The sequence below is a fragment of the Mastacembelus armatus genome, chromosome 14, assembly GCF_900324485.2.
Source record: "Mastacembelus armatus chromosome 14, fMasArm1.2, whole genome shotgun sequence".
NCBI classification, from domain to species: domain Eukaryota; kingdom Metazoa; phylum Chordata; class Actinopteri; order Synbranchiformes; family Mastacembelidae; genus Mastacembelus; species Mastacembelus armatus.
The window spans coordinates 9,854,871-9,873,135 of record NC_046646.1 but is presented as its reverse complement, the minus strand read 5'-3'; the positions used below and the strand labels follow the sequence as shown (position 1 = coordinate 9,873,135).

General features: G+C 38.5%; 2 protein-coding genes across 2 annotated transcripts; both read right to left on the bottom strand.

Moving 5' to 3' along the window:
* Positions 1-405: 405 nt before the first annotated feature.
* Positions 406-14,763, bottom strand: stag2a (STAG2 cohesin complex component a). Its single transcript, XM_026328139.1, has 34 exons — positions 14,546-14,763; positions 12,224-12,350; positions 12,025-12,103; positions 11,613-11,771; positions 11,338-11,434; positions 11,118-11,194; positions 10,788-10,992; positions 10,490-10,641; positions 9,975-10,048; positions 9,623-9,746; positions 9,164-9,262; positions 8,884-8,963; positions 8,533-8,640; positions 8,053-8,161; positions 7,698-7,815; positions 7,427-7,530; positions 7,235-7,327; positions 7,030-7,119; positions 6,738-6,941; positions 6,542-6,612; positions 6,318-6,405; positions 6,110-6,190; positions 5,681-5,773; positions 5,397-5,571; positions 5,135-5,274; positions 4,954-5,055; positions 4,518-4,666; positions 4,268-4,396; positions 3,982-4,190; positions 3,377-3,614; positions 3,156-3,266; positions 2,944-3,070; positions 2,689-2,766; positions 406-2,479 (listed from the first exon to the last, which is right to left on the bottom strand). The coding sequence occupies exons 2-34, from the start codon at positions 12,265-12,267 to the stop codon at positions 2,456-2,458; spliced, it is 3,831 nt and encodes a 1,276-aa protein (XP_026183924.1). The 5' UTR covers positions 12,268-12,350; positions 14,546-14,763; the 3' UTR covers positions 406-2,455.
* A 1,007-nt stretch (positions 14,764-15,770) lies between these two features.
* Positions 15,771-17,455, bottom strand: epd (ependymin). Its single transcript, XM_026328499.1, has 6 exons — positions 17,226-17,455; positions 17,031-17,062; positions 16,777-16,914; positions 16,504-16,690; positions 16,331-16,412; positions 15,771-16,201 (listed from the first exon to the last, which is right to left on the bottom strand). Exons 1-6 carry the CDS (start codon positions 17,299-17,301, stop codon positions 16,075-16,077), a joined length of 642 nt encoding a protein of 213 aa, XP_026184284.1. The 5' UTR covers positions 17,302-17,455; the 3' UTR covers positions 15,771-16,074.
* Between the last annotated feature and the right edge of the window lie 810 nt (positions 17,456-18,265).

Below are 18,265 nucleotides of genomic sequence, written 5' to 3'. Positions count from 1 at the left end.
GCTTATGCCTTCCTCTGGGTGAAGCCAAGTACATCTAAATACCCTTAAACACAATTCTAAACTTACACCACCACTTATTTTTCGTCTGACTGAATTTAAAAAAAAAATTGTACAGCTATGGATTATAAAATCTTCACTGTACTGAAGTTATGATTCATATACACTGGAAATTTAAACTTTTGTTTGTTCATTGTGTGATAATACCACACTAAATGACATTTTAGAGAGAGACAGACTAACACAGTATTTCAGTACATTCCTCAAATTTTCATTCATATGTTTATTTATTTTGGGAATGAGCCCTGTGCTTAAAGTCATCATACAGTTGCAGAGGGTTTATTCTGTTCATGAGACATGTCCAGGGATAAATAGAAAGCTTAAAAGATGCAATGGGCACTTTGTAAATAGAATAAAAACACAAATTTAATATACACAAATATTTAAATATGTGTAAACATACAGATGTATGCACATTTTCAGCAGTTCAATGCAAGACAGAAAAGATCCAAAATGAAATGATTAATGTAAATTTACAGGCAATTGTTAGATATATTTTCCTCATCTGTCTAACATGAATAGTTAGTATGTAATTATGTTAAAAAATTATGACCTGTTTCTCCAGTCAGTTTGTAGTGGGATTCTGGGGAATTTAGGGATTTGTTTCTAACTACAATATGGATACATATTTTTCCATAAAATCTCAATCTGCCAACCAGGCCAATACACAGAGGTAAGGAAATATTGCGACAATCCACTGAAAGACAAACAAAACAATGCACTGTATGTATACTTGCAAATTGGTAGGTGGACCTCAAATAATTACATTCTATTTCTTTAATCATTCTGTAAAATTTCAAGAAACTGTAAATATAAAATAAGCACCGATTCACAATATATTACACATTTTTAACTGTATAGTATACAATTCTGATACTATAATAGTCCACTCAAGAATTCTAAAACTTTGTAATTTAGAATATTTCTATAACTCTTATGCACGCAATAGCGGTACACCAAATAAATTGGCTGTTTGAAAAGAGTCCTCGGCACACTTGCAAACTGTTCACAAAAAAAGCAACACAAACCATACTCCTTTTTCAACCATGTTCAAAATCCTTTCTTTTAAAGATTGTAATTATGGCATATATTTGTTATTAGATATTAGACACTATACAGTGGAGAAAAATAGTCAAGGTATAGGAGATTACATATTTAATGCTGATTCAAAATTTTTATGTATGACACTGAGTGTTCCCAATATTAAAACATAATTTTAGATGTGGCCATCAGTTTGTCAAATTACTACATTTGAGCAACACATTACCTTTTCATTCATTTGTTGTAGATTAAAAAAAATACAAACATCTGGCCATATCTATAGTAACATAATTATTTTCATTAGAAAGGATTATTTCAGCATCTATGTGAAATAGAATGATTAGAAACCATTAGTTTACAATTGATTGTCATTACAAAATATCTATAAATCAAAGTTATCTATAAGGTATAAAAGCAGAACACATACATCTCTAAAAAATACCGTCACAAAGAAATCTGAGAATACCGTATATCATTTGCGGCAAGGCCTTTGAACAGTATGAGACGCCAGTTCACATTATACTTTACTGTGTACATGTTTCGATATACGGCTACATGCCATGCCAAAATCTACAGTTTAAAAGTACACCAGGTGAACCTAATTTCACTAACACCTTTACAAGGTAATGCAGTCCGATTCAACAGCCTTGCAATAAACGCTGCTTTTGTGAAGTTTTTGATGTTCATTTGCTATTTAGATTGCGTCAGAGCTTATGACAATTTCTAAAAATATGGCTGTAAAATTACCACAGAGTTGAATTACCACCTCTGTGACAAAGTGCAGTGTAATTAGAGTGTTCAACATCAAGTGAACACTACAAGCGTCATTGAAGTAGTGTTATTTTGCTGGGCTATTATACTTCTATCCGTTCATGAAATTGTGTTCACCGCTCCTGTATATTGGCCACTATGTATTTACATCAGACAATTTTTGTCTACTGAATGAAAAAGATTAAAGGTATATATTACTCATTTTAATTTCAGTCTGTTATTGTCCCCTCACCATGTAAATGCCACATTTGTACTGGCACTTGTATTAGCCTAAACTTTACACACTGGCAGCATTAAGTCCAACTTAGTGAAAACTAACATCAAGTTGATTTTTAGGCCAACCTAACAAAAACCGAGACATTTCTCTTTTGTGCGGCAAAGGTCTGGTGTGTGAAAATATCAGAATAAAATTCAAATTCAAGCTCTCCTTCTGGATTTTAACAAAGTGTTGAAGAGGCAAATATTGGTGTCTCACAAACTATTCATAGTAGTCCATTTCCCTCCATTTTGATTTTCACAGGTGAAAGTCTTCCATCTTATCTCCCAAGGATTTTAGTTAACACATTGTCCTTTCGACATGTTCGTACTAAAACATTGAAACGTTGAGAACCTAAAAGCACAAAAACAATTCTAGAAATGAGAACAAATGTATGGTACAACATTCAGTCATAATTTATATCCAAAACAATAGCTGGGACTACAGCACAAACACAGAACAAGTTAATACTAGATTGAGAAAGAAGTAGCGTATTAATGTGGTAGTCCCTGATAACAAGGCAAACCATAGCCAACCACATCCACAATACGAAATAACCTTACCGAATCATCCATGATGGAAGATGGATCAAAGTAGTCTGGTTTTAGTTCTGTTCTTTCTCTTCGATTCTTTGATGCCGGCTGAAAAGGTAACAGCTCGGTTAACAAGAATACACCACCATGAAAATATGAGACAATGTGAGATCGAAATGGGGACAATTATGGTGATGTGCAAATTGATGTTTGAACCCCCAAAAGGTGCAGTATTTGTCTGGTATTTTTGGCACTCAGAATTCAGATAAACATTTCTTAAATTACCAAATCTATATCCATTGTGTCAAAATCCATGCCCTCACTGATGTCTTCTAAGCGGTCCTCTGATGACATCATCACATCCTCCACTATTGGCTCCTCATCGTCCTCCATGAGTCCAGAGCCTCGACGCCTGGATAGGACACATGTAACGCATTTTCAATGATTTTTATTGGCTGGATGTTATTCAGAAAAATGATTCATTTATTAAATCTTACATTGCTTGTTGCATGTGATTCCTCATCTTGGCATAGTGCATGCTAACCCGCTCTTGCTGCTGACGGGCCTCAGCTTGTTGCCTCTGTGTCAACATCCAAGTAACCTGGGTACTGTGGGACAGTGTGCAGTATTTATCAAGTACACATAAGATATTAAAACATTTGCAAACATTTGTTTTCAGGTAAGGTAAAAGAACTGGTAGAAAGAAAGATTTTTGTACTTGTAATCAATGGCAGTCTGGTGGTGACTGTGTGGCTGCTGTTGGGCAGGCACAGGCTGATGGGGATGCTGCTCAGCTGGCATGGTGTATGCGGTTGTGTAGCTGTCCTCTGGCCTCATCTTCTTTGGATCTCTCAGTACGGTGGAGGTGAGGTGTGGTGAATGCATCATCACTGGCGTTTGTACATTCTGTTCACGGTTCATCCAGACTGCATCACTACTGCTGCTGCTGTTCTCTTCTACAAGAGACAAGAACTTATTGAACTTCTTCATTTTACTCAACACATGAATAGTTCTAAGTGTTATTAAAATAGCAAGTGATGAAGGCAGTTAATGTACATGAGGAGGTCCCTAGGAGAATCAATTCCCCCTACTGACTGAGTGACAGCATTGAGGTGTACATGACAGGTTAATGGCAAAAAACACACCCGCTTGTCAAATTTTGTGACTGTGTATTTGTATTAGCAAATTAGCAATTTTAATAACAAACAAAATGACCTATTTCAATTTAAAAGAAACAGAAAAAAAAATAATGTTGTGGCATTTTTATAATACATAAAGTTAATCTTGCCCCACCAACCTACCAGTAATGCTGAACCTGCTCACCTTCAGGCAATTTCCTTTTGCTAGCAGCGGCTGGCTTAGACTTTTTACTCCTGATGGTGGACCCTCGACTGCTAATCCCACTGATGACAGACATGGTGTCGTCATCTCCTCCAACCTGCAGGGAGTTTCTGTAGGAGATGAGGGGCAGCCAGCAGTCCTCTCTCTGCAGGGCCATCTGGAACGTCATGAATCGCTCCAGGTACATGTGACTGTAGAAGTCAGAATGACACATTAGCTTCATGCTCACCACAAACAAATCACTGCATGTCGTGTGCCTCAGACTTACACTGTTCTCTTGTCCTGCCGAATTAGTTTGCTAGAGAACTCGCTCAGGATGTCCAAAAATGCCAGATTAAGTGGCGGACTCCCCTCTCCTTGGGGACTAGGTTCCTTGAATGCAAACTCAATTCCATCCCTAAGCAAATACAAAGGAAATATAGAATAGACACATTTACTCATTGAAAAAGTCATTGTAAGAGCTGCCTTAACATGCAAAACTATGAACTATGTTGCCTTAGATCAGGAGTGTCACTTACTTATGTAGCATGGCAATAGCTTCCCTGGTCTTTAATTGATCCAAGCCAAAAGTTAATGAAAAGCGTCGGGCAAGCTCTTTAATGCCACAGAAGGCTGATGATGAGCGGTCAAAATTGAAGCCAAGATCAGACAGCATCTCATTGAATAACTACAAACATAAAACAACACAACAAAATGACACATACCACATTTTAAAGGTAGTTTCACAGCTATGAAGTCTAAATGTATTGTCTTCAGTAGTAATTTAACTAAGCTGATTATATTATACAGCGGCACAATCCCTTGTAAAAGTGACATCTTGCGGATCAACAGAAAAAGCAGTACGTTTTTGTATCTTCAGTCTACTAATGTATATAAAAATATGAAACAAGGCAATAATACAAATGTTTGTCCTTTTACAAATCACTGAGTCTACAGCTGGGTAAGGAATCTTACCTTTTGCAGGCTTAGTATGAGTGTCTTTGCACATTGTATTTTGTCGATTTGTCTTGTTTTGCTCATTGTTTCCTTGATGATATCGCCATAATCATTGTAATACTAAGGATAAAGAGAAGGAATGCTGTTAAGAAGAAAAGTAGGTCTAGAGGATTTTCTTTTAAAAATGGTTTGAACCTACCCTCATATACTGTTTAAATATATCTGCTCCAGTGTTTATTTCCACAACATTATAAATTATTAATTTGCAGTAGGCAGCAAGAAGGTTCCTTCGCTTGTGCAGAGCCTCAATTTTACTGGCTTCATCATCTTGGTGTCCATCTGGAAAATGAAAAATAATACAAATACCAAAAAATTAAAAAAATTAAAAAAAATCTTCAGTCTATGCATTCCACTTTTAAACTCAAGTGTATTGGATCAACATGAATATAACTGGCTCTGACCTGTGCTGTTGTTGTCATCATCCTGGTCAATGAACACTTGATCCAGGATGAAGTTGAGTAGCTCTGCCTGCAAAGAAGAGTCTGGCGTATAGACCAGAGGCTCCAGTTGTTCCCGGCCTGAAGACATGATTTGGTGACTGAAGATCAACAGCAGATCACATAGTATGGTGAAGGCCTGGAAGAAACAGCACCTCAGCGTTTATAATTATACTGACTAACCATATTTTCAGTTGTAATGGAGAATGATCAGCAATAAAAGAACAGCCCATACAGCACAACCCCACCTGCTCTTTGACTGCAGTGTTGATGCTGCTTAGGTAACGCTGACACATTAAACAGAAAGCTCTCATCTGCTTCCTCAGTGTCACCACATCACCCTAAAAGAAGCAAGTGCTCAGTCAGACAGTCCGCAAAATGAACAAAATACAATTCTTTCAAACCGAGCAGTAAAGTTAGGATTGTAGAGTAGATAGATCTACATAAATTGAAAAAGAGAACTTCAGATGTCTGGAACATTGAAAAAATAGCAGTAACAGTTTCAAGCCATTTGACAGAAACTAGTGCTCAGGATGCAAGTTTGCTTCTTATAGAAAACTTCAGCAGTTAATTATTATCACAAGACAAGACCTACGAAATGTTCTTTAACACTATGTCAGATATGAAGGAAATTCCACTTTACACAGTCATAGATTTTGCTAATAATATGTAAATACCTTTAGTGAGCTGCCATCTGAAGCCTTTGCCAGATGCCACAGGATTATATAATGTGTGCACTGCATGGCGTGAATCACAATCTAGGGAGAAGAAAATCAAGCAGATCAGATGAGATCTGATTTTCCATTGTGACTGAAATAAATTAATGTTACTGATGTTACTGTTACTATGTTGATGATGATGTTACTACTGTTAGGACTGCAATACCTGTTCAGGCATATCCCCATTTTGTAGACCTGTGCTGAGTAGCCTGTAGTTGCTGGTGAAGAGATCCCACTTGGAGAGGTCATGTGCACTGGAGGCAGACAGAAGAATTCAAATGAAGTCAAAAATGAAAACCAATGACGTAAACATCAGGATAACTGTCAATGCTGTCTTCAACCACTGATGATCTATGGAAATCATAAGTGCAAATGTGTTAGCTGATTTACTTGTGGAAAGCGCTGATCTTCTTGAGTGTAGACAGAACCTGGTAGGCATCGTCCTCGTCTGGTTCTTCACCCTGACAGAAAAAAAAGAAAAGAAAAAGAGATGCAACCAATAAAATCCTGGCAACTCACCCATGTCTCTGTATCTTTGAACATGCTTTCAAACAATCCCTGCAAAGAAACATTTTAGTGTATCCACCTCTTGCAGGAAGTCCTCCAGGAGTCTATTGAACTTGTCCACAAGCTCATCGAGAAGCTGAGAGCGGGCGATGTCTACACGGTTGAAGATGGTGAACTCCTCGTTGCAGAGATAGTGACAGGTGGTAGAGCAGGCCTCTAGCACTTCAGTGTCTGTGTGCTTATCCACGACCTCCCAGATTTGTCGCAACAAGGCATCCAAATGCTTAATGAGAGCAAGGAAGCACATTAACGTTGTTTCACTAGCACTGCATGCAATTCACAAGTTGCATAACTTAGTACTGAGTACAAACCTTTTCTAACCGGCCAGTTGTGTAGATGTCAAGATCAAAGTACTTTGGTATTTGTAGCAAATTGGTCACCTTATCGATGTCAACGCAGTACTACAACACCGAATGAGAAAACAGTTAGTTTCAGTGGTTAGGACTCAAACCTGCTGTTCAAATATACAAGTTAACCTTACAGCTGCTGGTTGTACTGCAGAACATGGGTATTCACCTTTGCCAATAACAGAGGTAAGGCAACTGCAAACATCTCTGTGATCCGTGTCCGATCATCCAGCTGTGTTTTCTTCTCCTTGGCAGTCAGGACCTTTTCCATGTACAAAAACCCAACCATGTTAACAACATGAAATAATTCAAGAAACACAAATAATTCCCTTGGTGTTGAGCATGTCAACAAGACACTCACCCTTTTCCCCGTGCCCCTGCCTACTGGAGGGTGGCATTCACAAGCCTGCCGTATGGCACAGAGCATGATCTCAACCAGAGCTGTTTCCTGGCGGTCAGTCAGAGCTTTTATAAGAAAAAAAAAGAAAAATTACACAAAGGAACAAAAGTTAATGACAATATCACAGTGTGATCTACCTATAAAAATGCCTTTATCTAGTAAATGGTGCCTTTTCCAAATAGCAGTACTAAAAAAATTCTCAGCTAGTAATTGTCTGAGAGTGGTCGCTTACCCTCCTCTCCTGGCATGGGTTCATCCAGTAGCAGGCTGATCATAGTCTCCCAGTCCTTCAGGAGCTCTGACGCACACTCCCACAAACTATCCACCAAGTAGGCACCATGCTCATGCAGCTGTGAAACATTAAGTGGTTAAATGTTATTGATTAAAATGAAAATATACTCAAGAAGGTACAATCTTGACCTGGCATCAAGATAATATTTGATGTGAGAAAATGGAGGGCAATGTAATTATCTTATCTCATTCAAAACAAACACTTGAAACTAAACGAACACACTGCAAAGGATTGACATTTTCATTGCAATAAGCATAGAGTTGAGACCCAGACGTGAGACAAAAGCCTTGGTTACCTCACTCTCCAGGAAGAAAAAGACAGTGGTCTTGATGAGGCTGCCATTGAGGCTCTGTCTGCCCCTCCTGGGCAATCCCTCCTCCTCAGGACCACGGTGGCTAAAGAGCCTTCAATCAGCACAATACAAAAGCCTGTTAGAAAAGCCTGGGGAAGGCAGATGGAATGACTGTTTGCTATAGGTGGGACAAATACGGGGTGCCATACACGTGAACTTACACATTACTAGATATTGGGAGTTTCACAGGATGTTCCCATTAACGTTCAGTTTTCACTGTTTGCATTATACACAGGTTCTTTGTTTAGGGAAATGAGTTGTTTGCATATGAGTACTGTTTCTATTTCATTTAATCAAATTAGCTTCACAGTTTACTTAGCTGGCACCATAATAAATTACTTAATATTAGCCTACAGAGTGTGAGTGTATTGTAATGGATACTTTACTTCCCTCTGATAAGTTTTAAACCAGCAATACACTTACTTCTTAAACAGAAATTCTCCTGCTGAAACAGCGATGGGTCGATGTGCTGAGTAAACCAGATGATACACACTCTCACAGTCCTCCGCTGTCAGAACCTCATCGCTACTCCTGGCAAATGAAATACATACATTCTTAGCAATAGGGGCAGTTTGATGAATTTGTAATGGGCAAAGATGAATCAGTGTTCAAGGCAAATGTATGAAATGATTCGATTATAAATTTTGCCCATCACAGAAGCTTATTGGAACAGGGAAATTTGAATCATGTCATTAGAATAAGCCCATAATGTGGCTCAGCAAAATAAGATCAAATGCAGAAACGTGCTTTTCAAACAGAGGGGAAGTTACTCACTGTAACACAAGGGTCAGAAGTTTAATGGCTTGCACCGCCACATCATATTCCTTATCCAGAGTCATAGATACAATGCGATCCTGTCAGTGAGAGTAAGGTTATGTCTCAGATACAGTTTCTTAAGTAGAGGAACTACATACAGTAACATGCATGTGCATAATGAAATAAAATGTATGTAATTACTATCATTATATGCATATTGAGAAGAAACAAGCCTTTAAGTTTTAATAATGTACAGAAAAGCTTTACTTGTACTGAAGTGTTGCAGCTGCTCGCTTACCTTGAAGCGACTTGTGAAAAGCTCCAGTCGAGCACTGAGCTCTCTGTTGAAGTACAGACCTTGTAGGGCAGTCAGGCACTTCAGCCGCACCTCACCTTGCTGAAGTCACAGTAGTCATACAAGACATATTTACCATAATGGAATACCAAAAGTTCAAGTGTTACTTTGCCATTACCCCAGTTAAACATGTTTCTTACTAGCACATCTATAGACAAAATATGACATGCATTCTGTTGTTTTGTTTCTGTTCATTTCCTTTGCCAGCTGAGATTAGAAAGTGGTCTAAATTTGAAGAAAAATTTCTAACGTTTTTAGAAGTCAGGTGAAAGGGGAAACAATCTCCAACAAGCATAAAGCAGCTGGCCCATGGTTAGTGCCATTACAAGTGACTTATCAGATTAAAAATCACATTTGTTTTATTTTGTTTCCACAAAAAACAGATGCCTTCTGTTAGCTCACCTTGTCATGCATTGTCCAGCCAACATACTTCAGGTAACTGTCATTGAGGAAGGCGTCACTGTACAACTTCATCCACACCCCGATCTCCTCAATACATATAGCTCGGATTTCAGCAATGGCATCACTGGAAAACAAGAGAATTGATTCTATTTAGCCACAGGCCAATAACATGCCCTTCTGTAAATAAAACTAAATATTGTGGACTTATGTTGGTGCTGACACTCTTTTGACACTAGAGGGCGCCAAGACTGAATGACAGACCATTGCAAGCAGACTCAAGTGTGACTCATGATGCAACTCAGTAAAATCTTTGTCAACATGCAGTGCACCACTCAGTCATGACTTTACATACCGGTATCTGTGAACAAACACTCCTTTGAATATTGCATTCATCATGTTTTCAATTTCATCTTGATTTTCTTGAAGCTGAAAGATTAACACAAAGTGATTAATTTTAAATAATTTGCATGAAAATGGCACAAAAATTTCCTGTGTCAAACTAAAAAGTTTCAAAGTTGATTTTTTTTTGTCTTTTCTGAGCTCTGTTTGAAGCCATTTCAGCAATATTAAAGAGTAAAGATGGCAAAATAAAATCATTACCTCTAAAAATGTTTGATATGGTAAACAGAACATAATCATTTATAATAACTGTAATACTCCTTCTTAATTATATATTTTATTTTGTTAATTTCAGTATCCTGTTTCAGAGAAACAGAGAAAATTGTGTGAAAATCAGTAAATGCCAAAATAGTCTCTTGAATCCCTTGTACATGGCACAAAAACAAATCTGTCCAAATGACTGATTACTACATGAGGCGCATATATATATATATATATATAATGCAAGAAGCTTATTTTTCCTCTCACCTCTTTACGCTTCTGTAACAGAAGTTCCAACCTATCGTTGGCTCTCTTTGCAATGACTTTGTTCCTTTCTGCCTCATACTGTCTCTGTGTGTTATCCATATTGATGCTGAGGTTCAGAGCAACGTTCACCAACGCTGTCATCAGCTTCATGGCTGGCAAAGATAAATTCAGATACACACCTGAAGGAATAACATCCTCTGGAAAATAGCAGTATGAGTGTGCAGACATGCACGTAGTAGAAGTGATGTAGAATACGCAAGTGCCAAGATCAGTGCTGTGGCAAAGCTTTAAAACTTACCTGCTAGTGTGCTTGTGTGTCTAAACGCTCTGACCTGTGAGTCAGACAGGCCGGTAAGCAGTGAGATGACTGTGTCCATCATATACTCATCGTAGATGATGCTGTACTGACACTGACGCACCAGAACTGCAATGAAGTCACAGAAGCTTATCCTGAATTTCTTCCATTGTGGTCCTGACAGAGTTAATGGATAGTCCCCACTGTCCTGTTTGATGATCGCAGGGAGATGATCACATTGAGGACAGGAATACTGCATCTGTTTCCTAATGTATATTTCTCTTTATGACTGTTTCATATATTCAAGGTCATATAAAACACAGCCTGAATCACCTCATCGAACTCCTCTGTCATTTTTCGGATGATCTCAGAGTTCTGCATGTGTCTGAACATCTCTCCACTTACAGCACCTTTGTGACAAAAAACAAAACAAAACAAACCAAAAAAAAAAAAAAAAATCACACAATGGCAACAAAGTTCAGCATATTGTTTTGCTTTCAGGAACCCAACCTGCAACATGTGTATATCATGTCAGACACTGTAGCCTGCTTACCTTTACAGCCAGAGCACTGAATAAAGAAGTTGATTAAGTCCAAGAGAGCAACATCCCTGTCATGTTTGTATGCCTCAATCCAGTCATCAACAACTGACTAGAAGATAAATAATGACAGTGACAATTTACAACATAATAAAATATCAAACTAAAAAAAAATCTCAAAATTTTGTTTTAATATCACTACCGAAAGTCTTACACACCAGTGAAAATACTTTACAGCAATAAGGAAAGAGGAAGGAAGAGGAGATGAAACTACAGTAGTGTACCCTCACCTGTGTGGCACTCTTCCCCATTTTCACCACCTCGAACAGGGTCATATTCTCCATCCCATTCTCCTGATGATGGCCATTCACCCAGCCAACACCAGGGACCCTCCCTGCTCCACCACTTTTGGCCTTGTCTCCAAGTGCCTTCTTCCCTTTCCTGGCTGTCTGTTAGGGAAAAAGATGTTATAGGGATAATGAGCATGTTACTGTGTTATAAAACTCCAAGCACACTGCACATACATTAAATGTACATTAAACAACATTACATTAAATAAGCTGAATACATTTGATGCAGACATTGACTTATTTTGTGACTAAACAGGTGCTTAATAATATCACACTGTTTCTCCTATGTGTCAGCTGCGACATATAAGGTTAAACTGGCTCACACGAAAAGATATAAGGTTGAAAAACATACCGTGCCTTTTCCTCCCCTTGCATTTTTGCCATCAGGATCTTCAAGGTCAGTATCTGAAGACAGCTGAGATTCTACCTCTCTGCAACCAACACAAAGTCATCAAAACCATGAACAGTTTCCCTAATGTGCATGTATATATACGAAAAATTACAAAAGCAACTTCAAACATCGTTTCATTTAATGATGCATTTTTTCTTACTGGGGAAACTGAAATTCTGTGTGCAAATCCTGCGCTGCTATCATTTCTTTAACATTTTCTGGATCTGCTGGACAACGTGCTTCTGCTGCGCTGGACCCCAAACAAAAAAGTGTCTCTTTAGCTGCACCTGGTGATAAGACAGATCAGAGGAGCTCGTTGAAGAGCAATCACACTGACACTGGTTGCAGTAATTCATCAACAAATCACAGTACATTTTATACAGAGCTCAGTTTCACCATGCAATACTCAAGACCAAGGGACAAAGAGAACATGTCTGTTTCTATTATTAGACAGAGCTCAGTATGCCATGATGATGACGACCATATCAAGATATTATGTTTAATAACAACCTACAACAAAAAGACAGTGTTTGGTAACATCACCTCAGCAACACCTACACTGACAGAAACAGACCATAAGTTATATAATTGATGTACCTGTGAACACAAGAAATCTCTAAATAACATTTTAAACAGCTGGGTGGTGGGTCCTGGTACTTGGTAGTAACATTTTGTTCATAAACTGCTGCTTTTAAATAAGACCCATTAATGTTTTTGTCAGTTTTTTGCCATTAAATATATGTTTATTGGCTGGAAAATTCCAAACACTTCAGTATCTTCAGGCAGGGTACAGGTTTACAGGCTTTCCTTGGTCACTACACTAACTCAGTTAAACTCATTAGTCCTCAATTTTGCACACTGAGATCTCACAAATCCTGTTTTTGTCTCTAGCTACAATATGCTGATAATTTTTGACTCCAAAACTACACAGACTTAGAGATAACACATTTTATTGTCATTTTCGTCATCTACTGAATAACACAACTCATTTTAAATAGCACTTACTAACCAGTAATTTAATCAATTAGTTAATGAATGTTATGTCACTTCTGACAGATAAATAACAGCTTGCCACTCATCACTGTAAAAATAATAAAACTTGGCTAACAGACACAAGGTTTCACTTAAGTTCATATCACTACTAATTAAGATAATTTATCATTTATTTCTTCTTTCTTTTGTTAAGTGAAAGGCTACATAAAGGAGATTAGTAAAATGACTGTGTGTGATGTATTGGAGCTCAACACAAAAAGTGTAAGGCAATACATGCAGATGGCTTTGAAAAGGCATCGCTGTCCATTTATCATTGGCCAGGTTGTTACCTTACAGAGCAGCATGACTCCTGTACCCAAGACCAAAACTACATCTACATGACTTCCTGCTGATTGACACTGATGAGCTGATGACTGTAAGTTGAACCCTGGATTTTCCATGCATGGACCCCTGATTTATAAACTTTGTAAGTGTCTTTAATGAAGCAGAAACTCAGCTATTTCAGTCATATCTGTGAGGCTGTGTGGAGGGGACTGGTGTGTCTCTGCACATGCTTTTCCAAGCAGGACGAAGAATGACAAGATATAGGAAGGGTCAACTGTGGCTCCTTTATTTTACATGACATATAATACATTAACTTTAAAACTACCCAAAAAATCTGGTTTAACTACATAATGATTTTGTTTAGTGTTATGACAGTGAACTAGACAAACAGTCTCATCAGTAGTTTAACATTACAGCGGGTATTTGAGGGAGATCACCGTAAGGGTCGACTGTAACAGATAATCCCTGACTCCAAAACGCACAGTAAACACAAGAGGGGCCTGACTTCTGCGTCCTAGGACCATAAATGGAAAAGCCTGCTGGGTGTGAGTGCCGCAATACAACGTTAGTTACTTACTTTCCCGGACAAGTACTGTGCTATTCTGGTATTTATGTGACGATGATGGTAACGATAAAGGTTAGTTGAAATGTAAAACGAGTCGATCCCACAATAATGTGACAGGCGCAGTTGTAGCTATACTTCCGAACTACAAACACAAGCACAGATGTTTCCTGCTCTCATCTCTTTGCTACGACGGCCGACAGCTCTCTGGCTAATACCAGCTGATCTTACTGACATCTGATGTTAACAGAGACATCAGCAAACTAACGTTACACCCGCTCCTCCTCTGCTTTATTCGTACGGATGTAACTTACTGGTGTTGGCGCTGGGATCCAGATAATTCACAGTTAGGTTAGCTGTTAGCTTGGCTAGCATCACCGTTAGCTTGCTGGCTAACGACACCACTGCTTAGCACCAGCTGAATGGTCGCACTTTTGACTCGTGTTCATTTCAATTTGTTGTGATGAGGTTGTATTTCTACATCAGTGCCTCGTCTGAACAGCAGCGTGGAGTGTACGGCAGCAGCTCGGTAAGGTTATAGCAGCATCAATGACAAACTCCCTGGATGTTAGCTAACGTTATATCCGCCATTTTACAACTTACCTCGTTTTTAAATCAAACACGGACTGAAACCATGTAATCCAAGCGCTGCAAACTTCAGAAAGAAGATGCCCTCGTTAATTTCCTACACAAAATTACATTTTCCAAATCCCCAAAACAAGAAGTTAATTTGCTAGCTAGTGTTAAGAAGCTCGTTGGTGGCTAACATAGCAAGGTACAGTTTGTATTTTCGTTGTTATGAATGCAGCACACACACCACCTGTCGGCAGCAGCGGGAACTGCAGGTACGATGCTCTATAGTATAGAGTCTATATCCTGTCAGGGCTCTGAAGCTTCATATAACAATAATAATAATAGTAAGTAATAATAATAATGTCATTACTGTTGAATTTTCTCACGTGTCAATTCTTAAATTAGTTTTATGGGCATATGATCAAAACCCTTCTTGCAGTATAAAATCATTTAGTAAACCTTAAAGCACAAAGTCCTGTTTCAGCACAAAATGGCTAAATTATTTTGTTCAAAATGTTGCCTATAAAAATCTTACTCATTTTTGCTTGCAATAAAAATGCAAGAAATGAACCTGTCTTTTTACGTTTTTAATTACATAATTTAATGACAAAACCAAGAATACATTAAAAAATGCTGTAGTTTGGTCTGTAACTCAAACGAAAACAATTCCCAGAATGATAAAAATTATTTTAAATTATTTTATTCTCAGTGAAATTTGTAGTGTTGTAGTTAATCAATAGTGTTTAATGGACATGATAATACCACAATCCTTCTGGTTCATTATGGTTCATTTCGTTAGTTTCGCTCCTTATTACGACGATGGTATGGTAACACTGTAGGCCTACTACATACAGTCGACCGGCCTCCAGACCAGAAAACGCTTATATAATATTCTCAATACTGTTAATGTTGGCATGTGTAATAATCACACTGATGCTAATTAAGTATCCTACATTATTCATGATTATACTGAGACGATATTGTGAAACATCATATCAAGTTGATATTGTGTTTATGAGTTACATATTCACATTATAAACTAAATGCCGTAATGTGTAGTTAACAGGATCTTTGGACCAAACCTCATGAAGCTGCACTGATGTGCAATACTCTGTTGACTTGAAGGTGTCTGGAGGTGACAGGACAATGCACATGCTCCAAAAGGAGTTGGAGATCAACTGGGCCTCAGCAGCAAATTTTAAAATGAACCACTTGACAAAGAACTGCTTTTTGGGGGAAAAAAGCTCTTTACACATTTGACAGCTTTGGCATTTTATTGATCCATTAATCATATCTTACAGGGTTTGTAAGCAGTACCAACTTGAAAAGCCACCAACTGTTAGTAATTATGACTACTTCTATAATCCATGTCATATCTCTTTCCTTTGCATCAAAATGTATGTATACAGTATGATCCATTCAAAGCCAGATCTTCATAGGGCAGTGGAAGGTGTGATGGAAACAGATGTGATGCAGTGCGGAGTCATGTGAAAAGGAGAGAAAGGTCTAAAGTTCATGCTTGGATAGGGTTTTTGATTTTGCTGCTGGTGAGGCTTCATCTACATGAATTCATTGAGGAAACTGTTTACTGTCCCTTCAGGCGTCTCCTCCAGAGGCTGTCCCTTACAGATAGAAGGCACCACAAGGAGATCAGGATCCTTGATCTCGTTTTCAACGTCCGTGTTGCTGTGAGAAAGTGACACAAAAATCACATGAAGATCTTTTCATTATAGCTTGTGTCTGCAGGTTAGACGGGCGATATCAAAATTACATAAATATCTCTGAAGTGTGAAAGGGTTAAAATCAGTCACCAACCTGAATAGGAATGATGCAGACTCAGTGAAGTAGAATGTGTTCACAGGCAAACATCCCATGGTTACAGACATGGAGTAGTGACCTGAAAGACACAAAGTCATGTTGAATATCTCCACCATCGACTCTATCTCTCTGATAAAGGTGCATGCATTATTTTTCAGCCTCTCTTCCACCTTTCATGTCTGGCATTGGTCCTGCCCATACATTGACTTTTAATCCCTCCCCTTCAATGGATGGGCTCCCAGTGTGTAGCGTAGATGAAAACTTGGCGTCGTCGGGAATATCTAGAGGATGCATGGTGCATTGCAATTCTTTTTTCTCACAGCTCCGGTTTCTGTTGTCAATCTCGTAGAATATTCCCTGACAGATACAGACACAGGCTCAAATGTCAATGCAAAATGGTTTCAAGTGAATTGTGACACCTGTTTAGGCGAGAAATCAGTTACCTCTTCAAAAAACATCAGCAGATCCAAGCCAAGTGAAGCGTTTGTGGGCTGGCTCTCGTTTGATCTGAACCGTAGTTTCTTGCCTGTTGAATCATAAGTGAATGCACCAAATGCTTTCACTTCACCCTTGAGGTTCATCTGGGGGCATTCACCATGAATTCAGAGAGAAGTCGAGAAATTTAATGCTATATTTTAAAATGTTTTAAAAGTGCAATGAAGAATTAAGTTTCTGAAGGCAAATTTAAAATACTCACCACAGACATGAATCCTGTCATATTGGGAGCGTCTGAAAGAGAAGTGTCAGTTAGATGGGTCCTACATATTCTGGTAAAAGAACATGAGACAGCAGAAACCTTTTACAGCGAATAAAACCACAGCAGAAATTATTGTTGACTCAAATAGGAATCCAAAACCAAAATAGGAACCAAAATGAAATAATAAATTCTTACGACAGGGCTGATGGTGATCTGCATGGGTAGTGGCAGTCAGGGACATGAAGAGAAAGAGCGTAACAGCTGCATACATTTTCCTAGTCCAGAGAGTCTCACAGAATAAAGTTCGAGATGGCACAAAACAACCCTAAGCGCATCTACCTTTTAATGAAGTCACTGCTGCTTTTATAGGGCTGCAGACTGATGTAGTTAAGTATTGCGCAAAAAGACCCAGGATAATAGCCCTGTAAGACTTCAAACATCAAGCTGTCTAAACATTTTAGCCCCTGTTCCAGGGGGTAGTGACCCAATAAAAGAATTTTTTTTTTTCACAGGCTATCTCTTCTTTTGTGATTGTGCAGCTGTTCACCGGCCTGTGTTTTTGTGCAGTGTTTGTCTCTGCCTGCCCCCGCACGTTCAAAAGCACCTTTTAAGTGTCACATGGAAACATGGTGTAAAGTGCGAGTGATTGTGGACGGTAATCAAGGCCCAAGTTAGGGCAATAGGGCTAACTCAGTGAAAAGAGAAAAAAAAATAAAGGGTTTTTACTGTTACTGATAGCAGTTTCCTATTTACAGTGATGGTGGTTTGAAGTTGCGCAATCCTATGGCTACGTTTTGAAATAGTTTGACCAGACTTGGATGTAATTTTTTTCCCCGTCTCAAACCAAATCCTTTTTCTTTAAATGTGACACGCTGATGTTCCATGACGGTAATGGACCTGTATTTCGTGTATATTTCCACGTTATGGAAAGTTAGTTGCAGCTTGCAGGCCAATGGGGCATGCAGGATATGTCTAGAACATTTTGTCCTACTTCATGTATTGTTCATTTTGGCAGTATGTTGGGCTTCAGGAGTGGGCTCAAAACTAATCGTCTTTGATTTGATGACAGGTTTCATCATTTGTCAGGTTAACACTGATAAGAACATGAAGTTTGATCTGGGTAGATAGCACAGTGAAAGGGTTTCACTCTGCAGACTGCCTCCATAAAAGGCATAAGTCTTGGTAAATAAATGTAGGAACACCAGACATCCCTGTATCATGTCCACAATAAACCC

Bases quoted from the DNA above. Each gene is read 5' to 3' on its own strand.
- epd (XM_026328499.1), bottom strand. From the start codon at position 17,301: ATGTATGCAGCTGTTACGCTCTTTCTCTTCATGTCCCTGACTGCCACT. The intron at 16,915-17,030 runs GTGAGTATTTTA...GAATGCCCCCAG, and splicing joins TGACAGGATTCATGTCTGTG to ATGAACCTCAAGGGTGAAGT. The intron at 16,202-16,330 runs GTTGGTGACTGA...ACTTTCTCACAG, and splicing joins TCTGCATCATTCCTATTCAG to CAACACGGACGTTGAAAACG.
- stag2a (XM_026328139.1), bottom strand. From the start codon at position 12,267: ATGATAGCAGCGCAGGATTTGCACACAGAATTTCAGTTTCCCCA. The intron at 3,615-3,981 runs GTGAGCAGGTTC...TGTCTCTTGTAG, and splicing joins CAAAAGGAAATTGCCTGAAG to AAGAGAACAGCAGCAGCAGT. The intron at 3,267-3,376 runs GTACAAAAATCT...ACTGTCCCACAG, and splicing joins CAGACTGCCATTGATTACAA to TACCCAGGTTACTTGGATGT.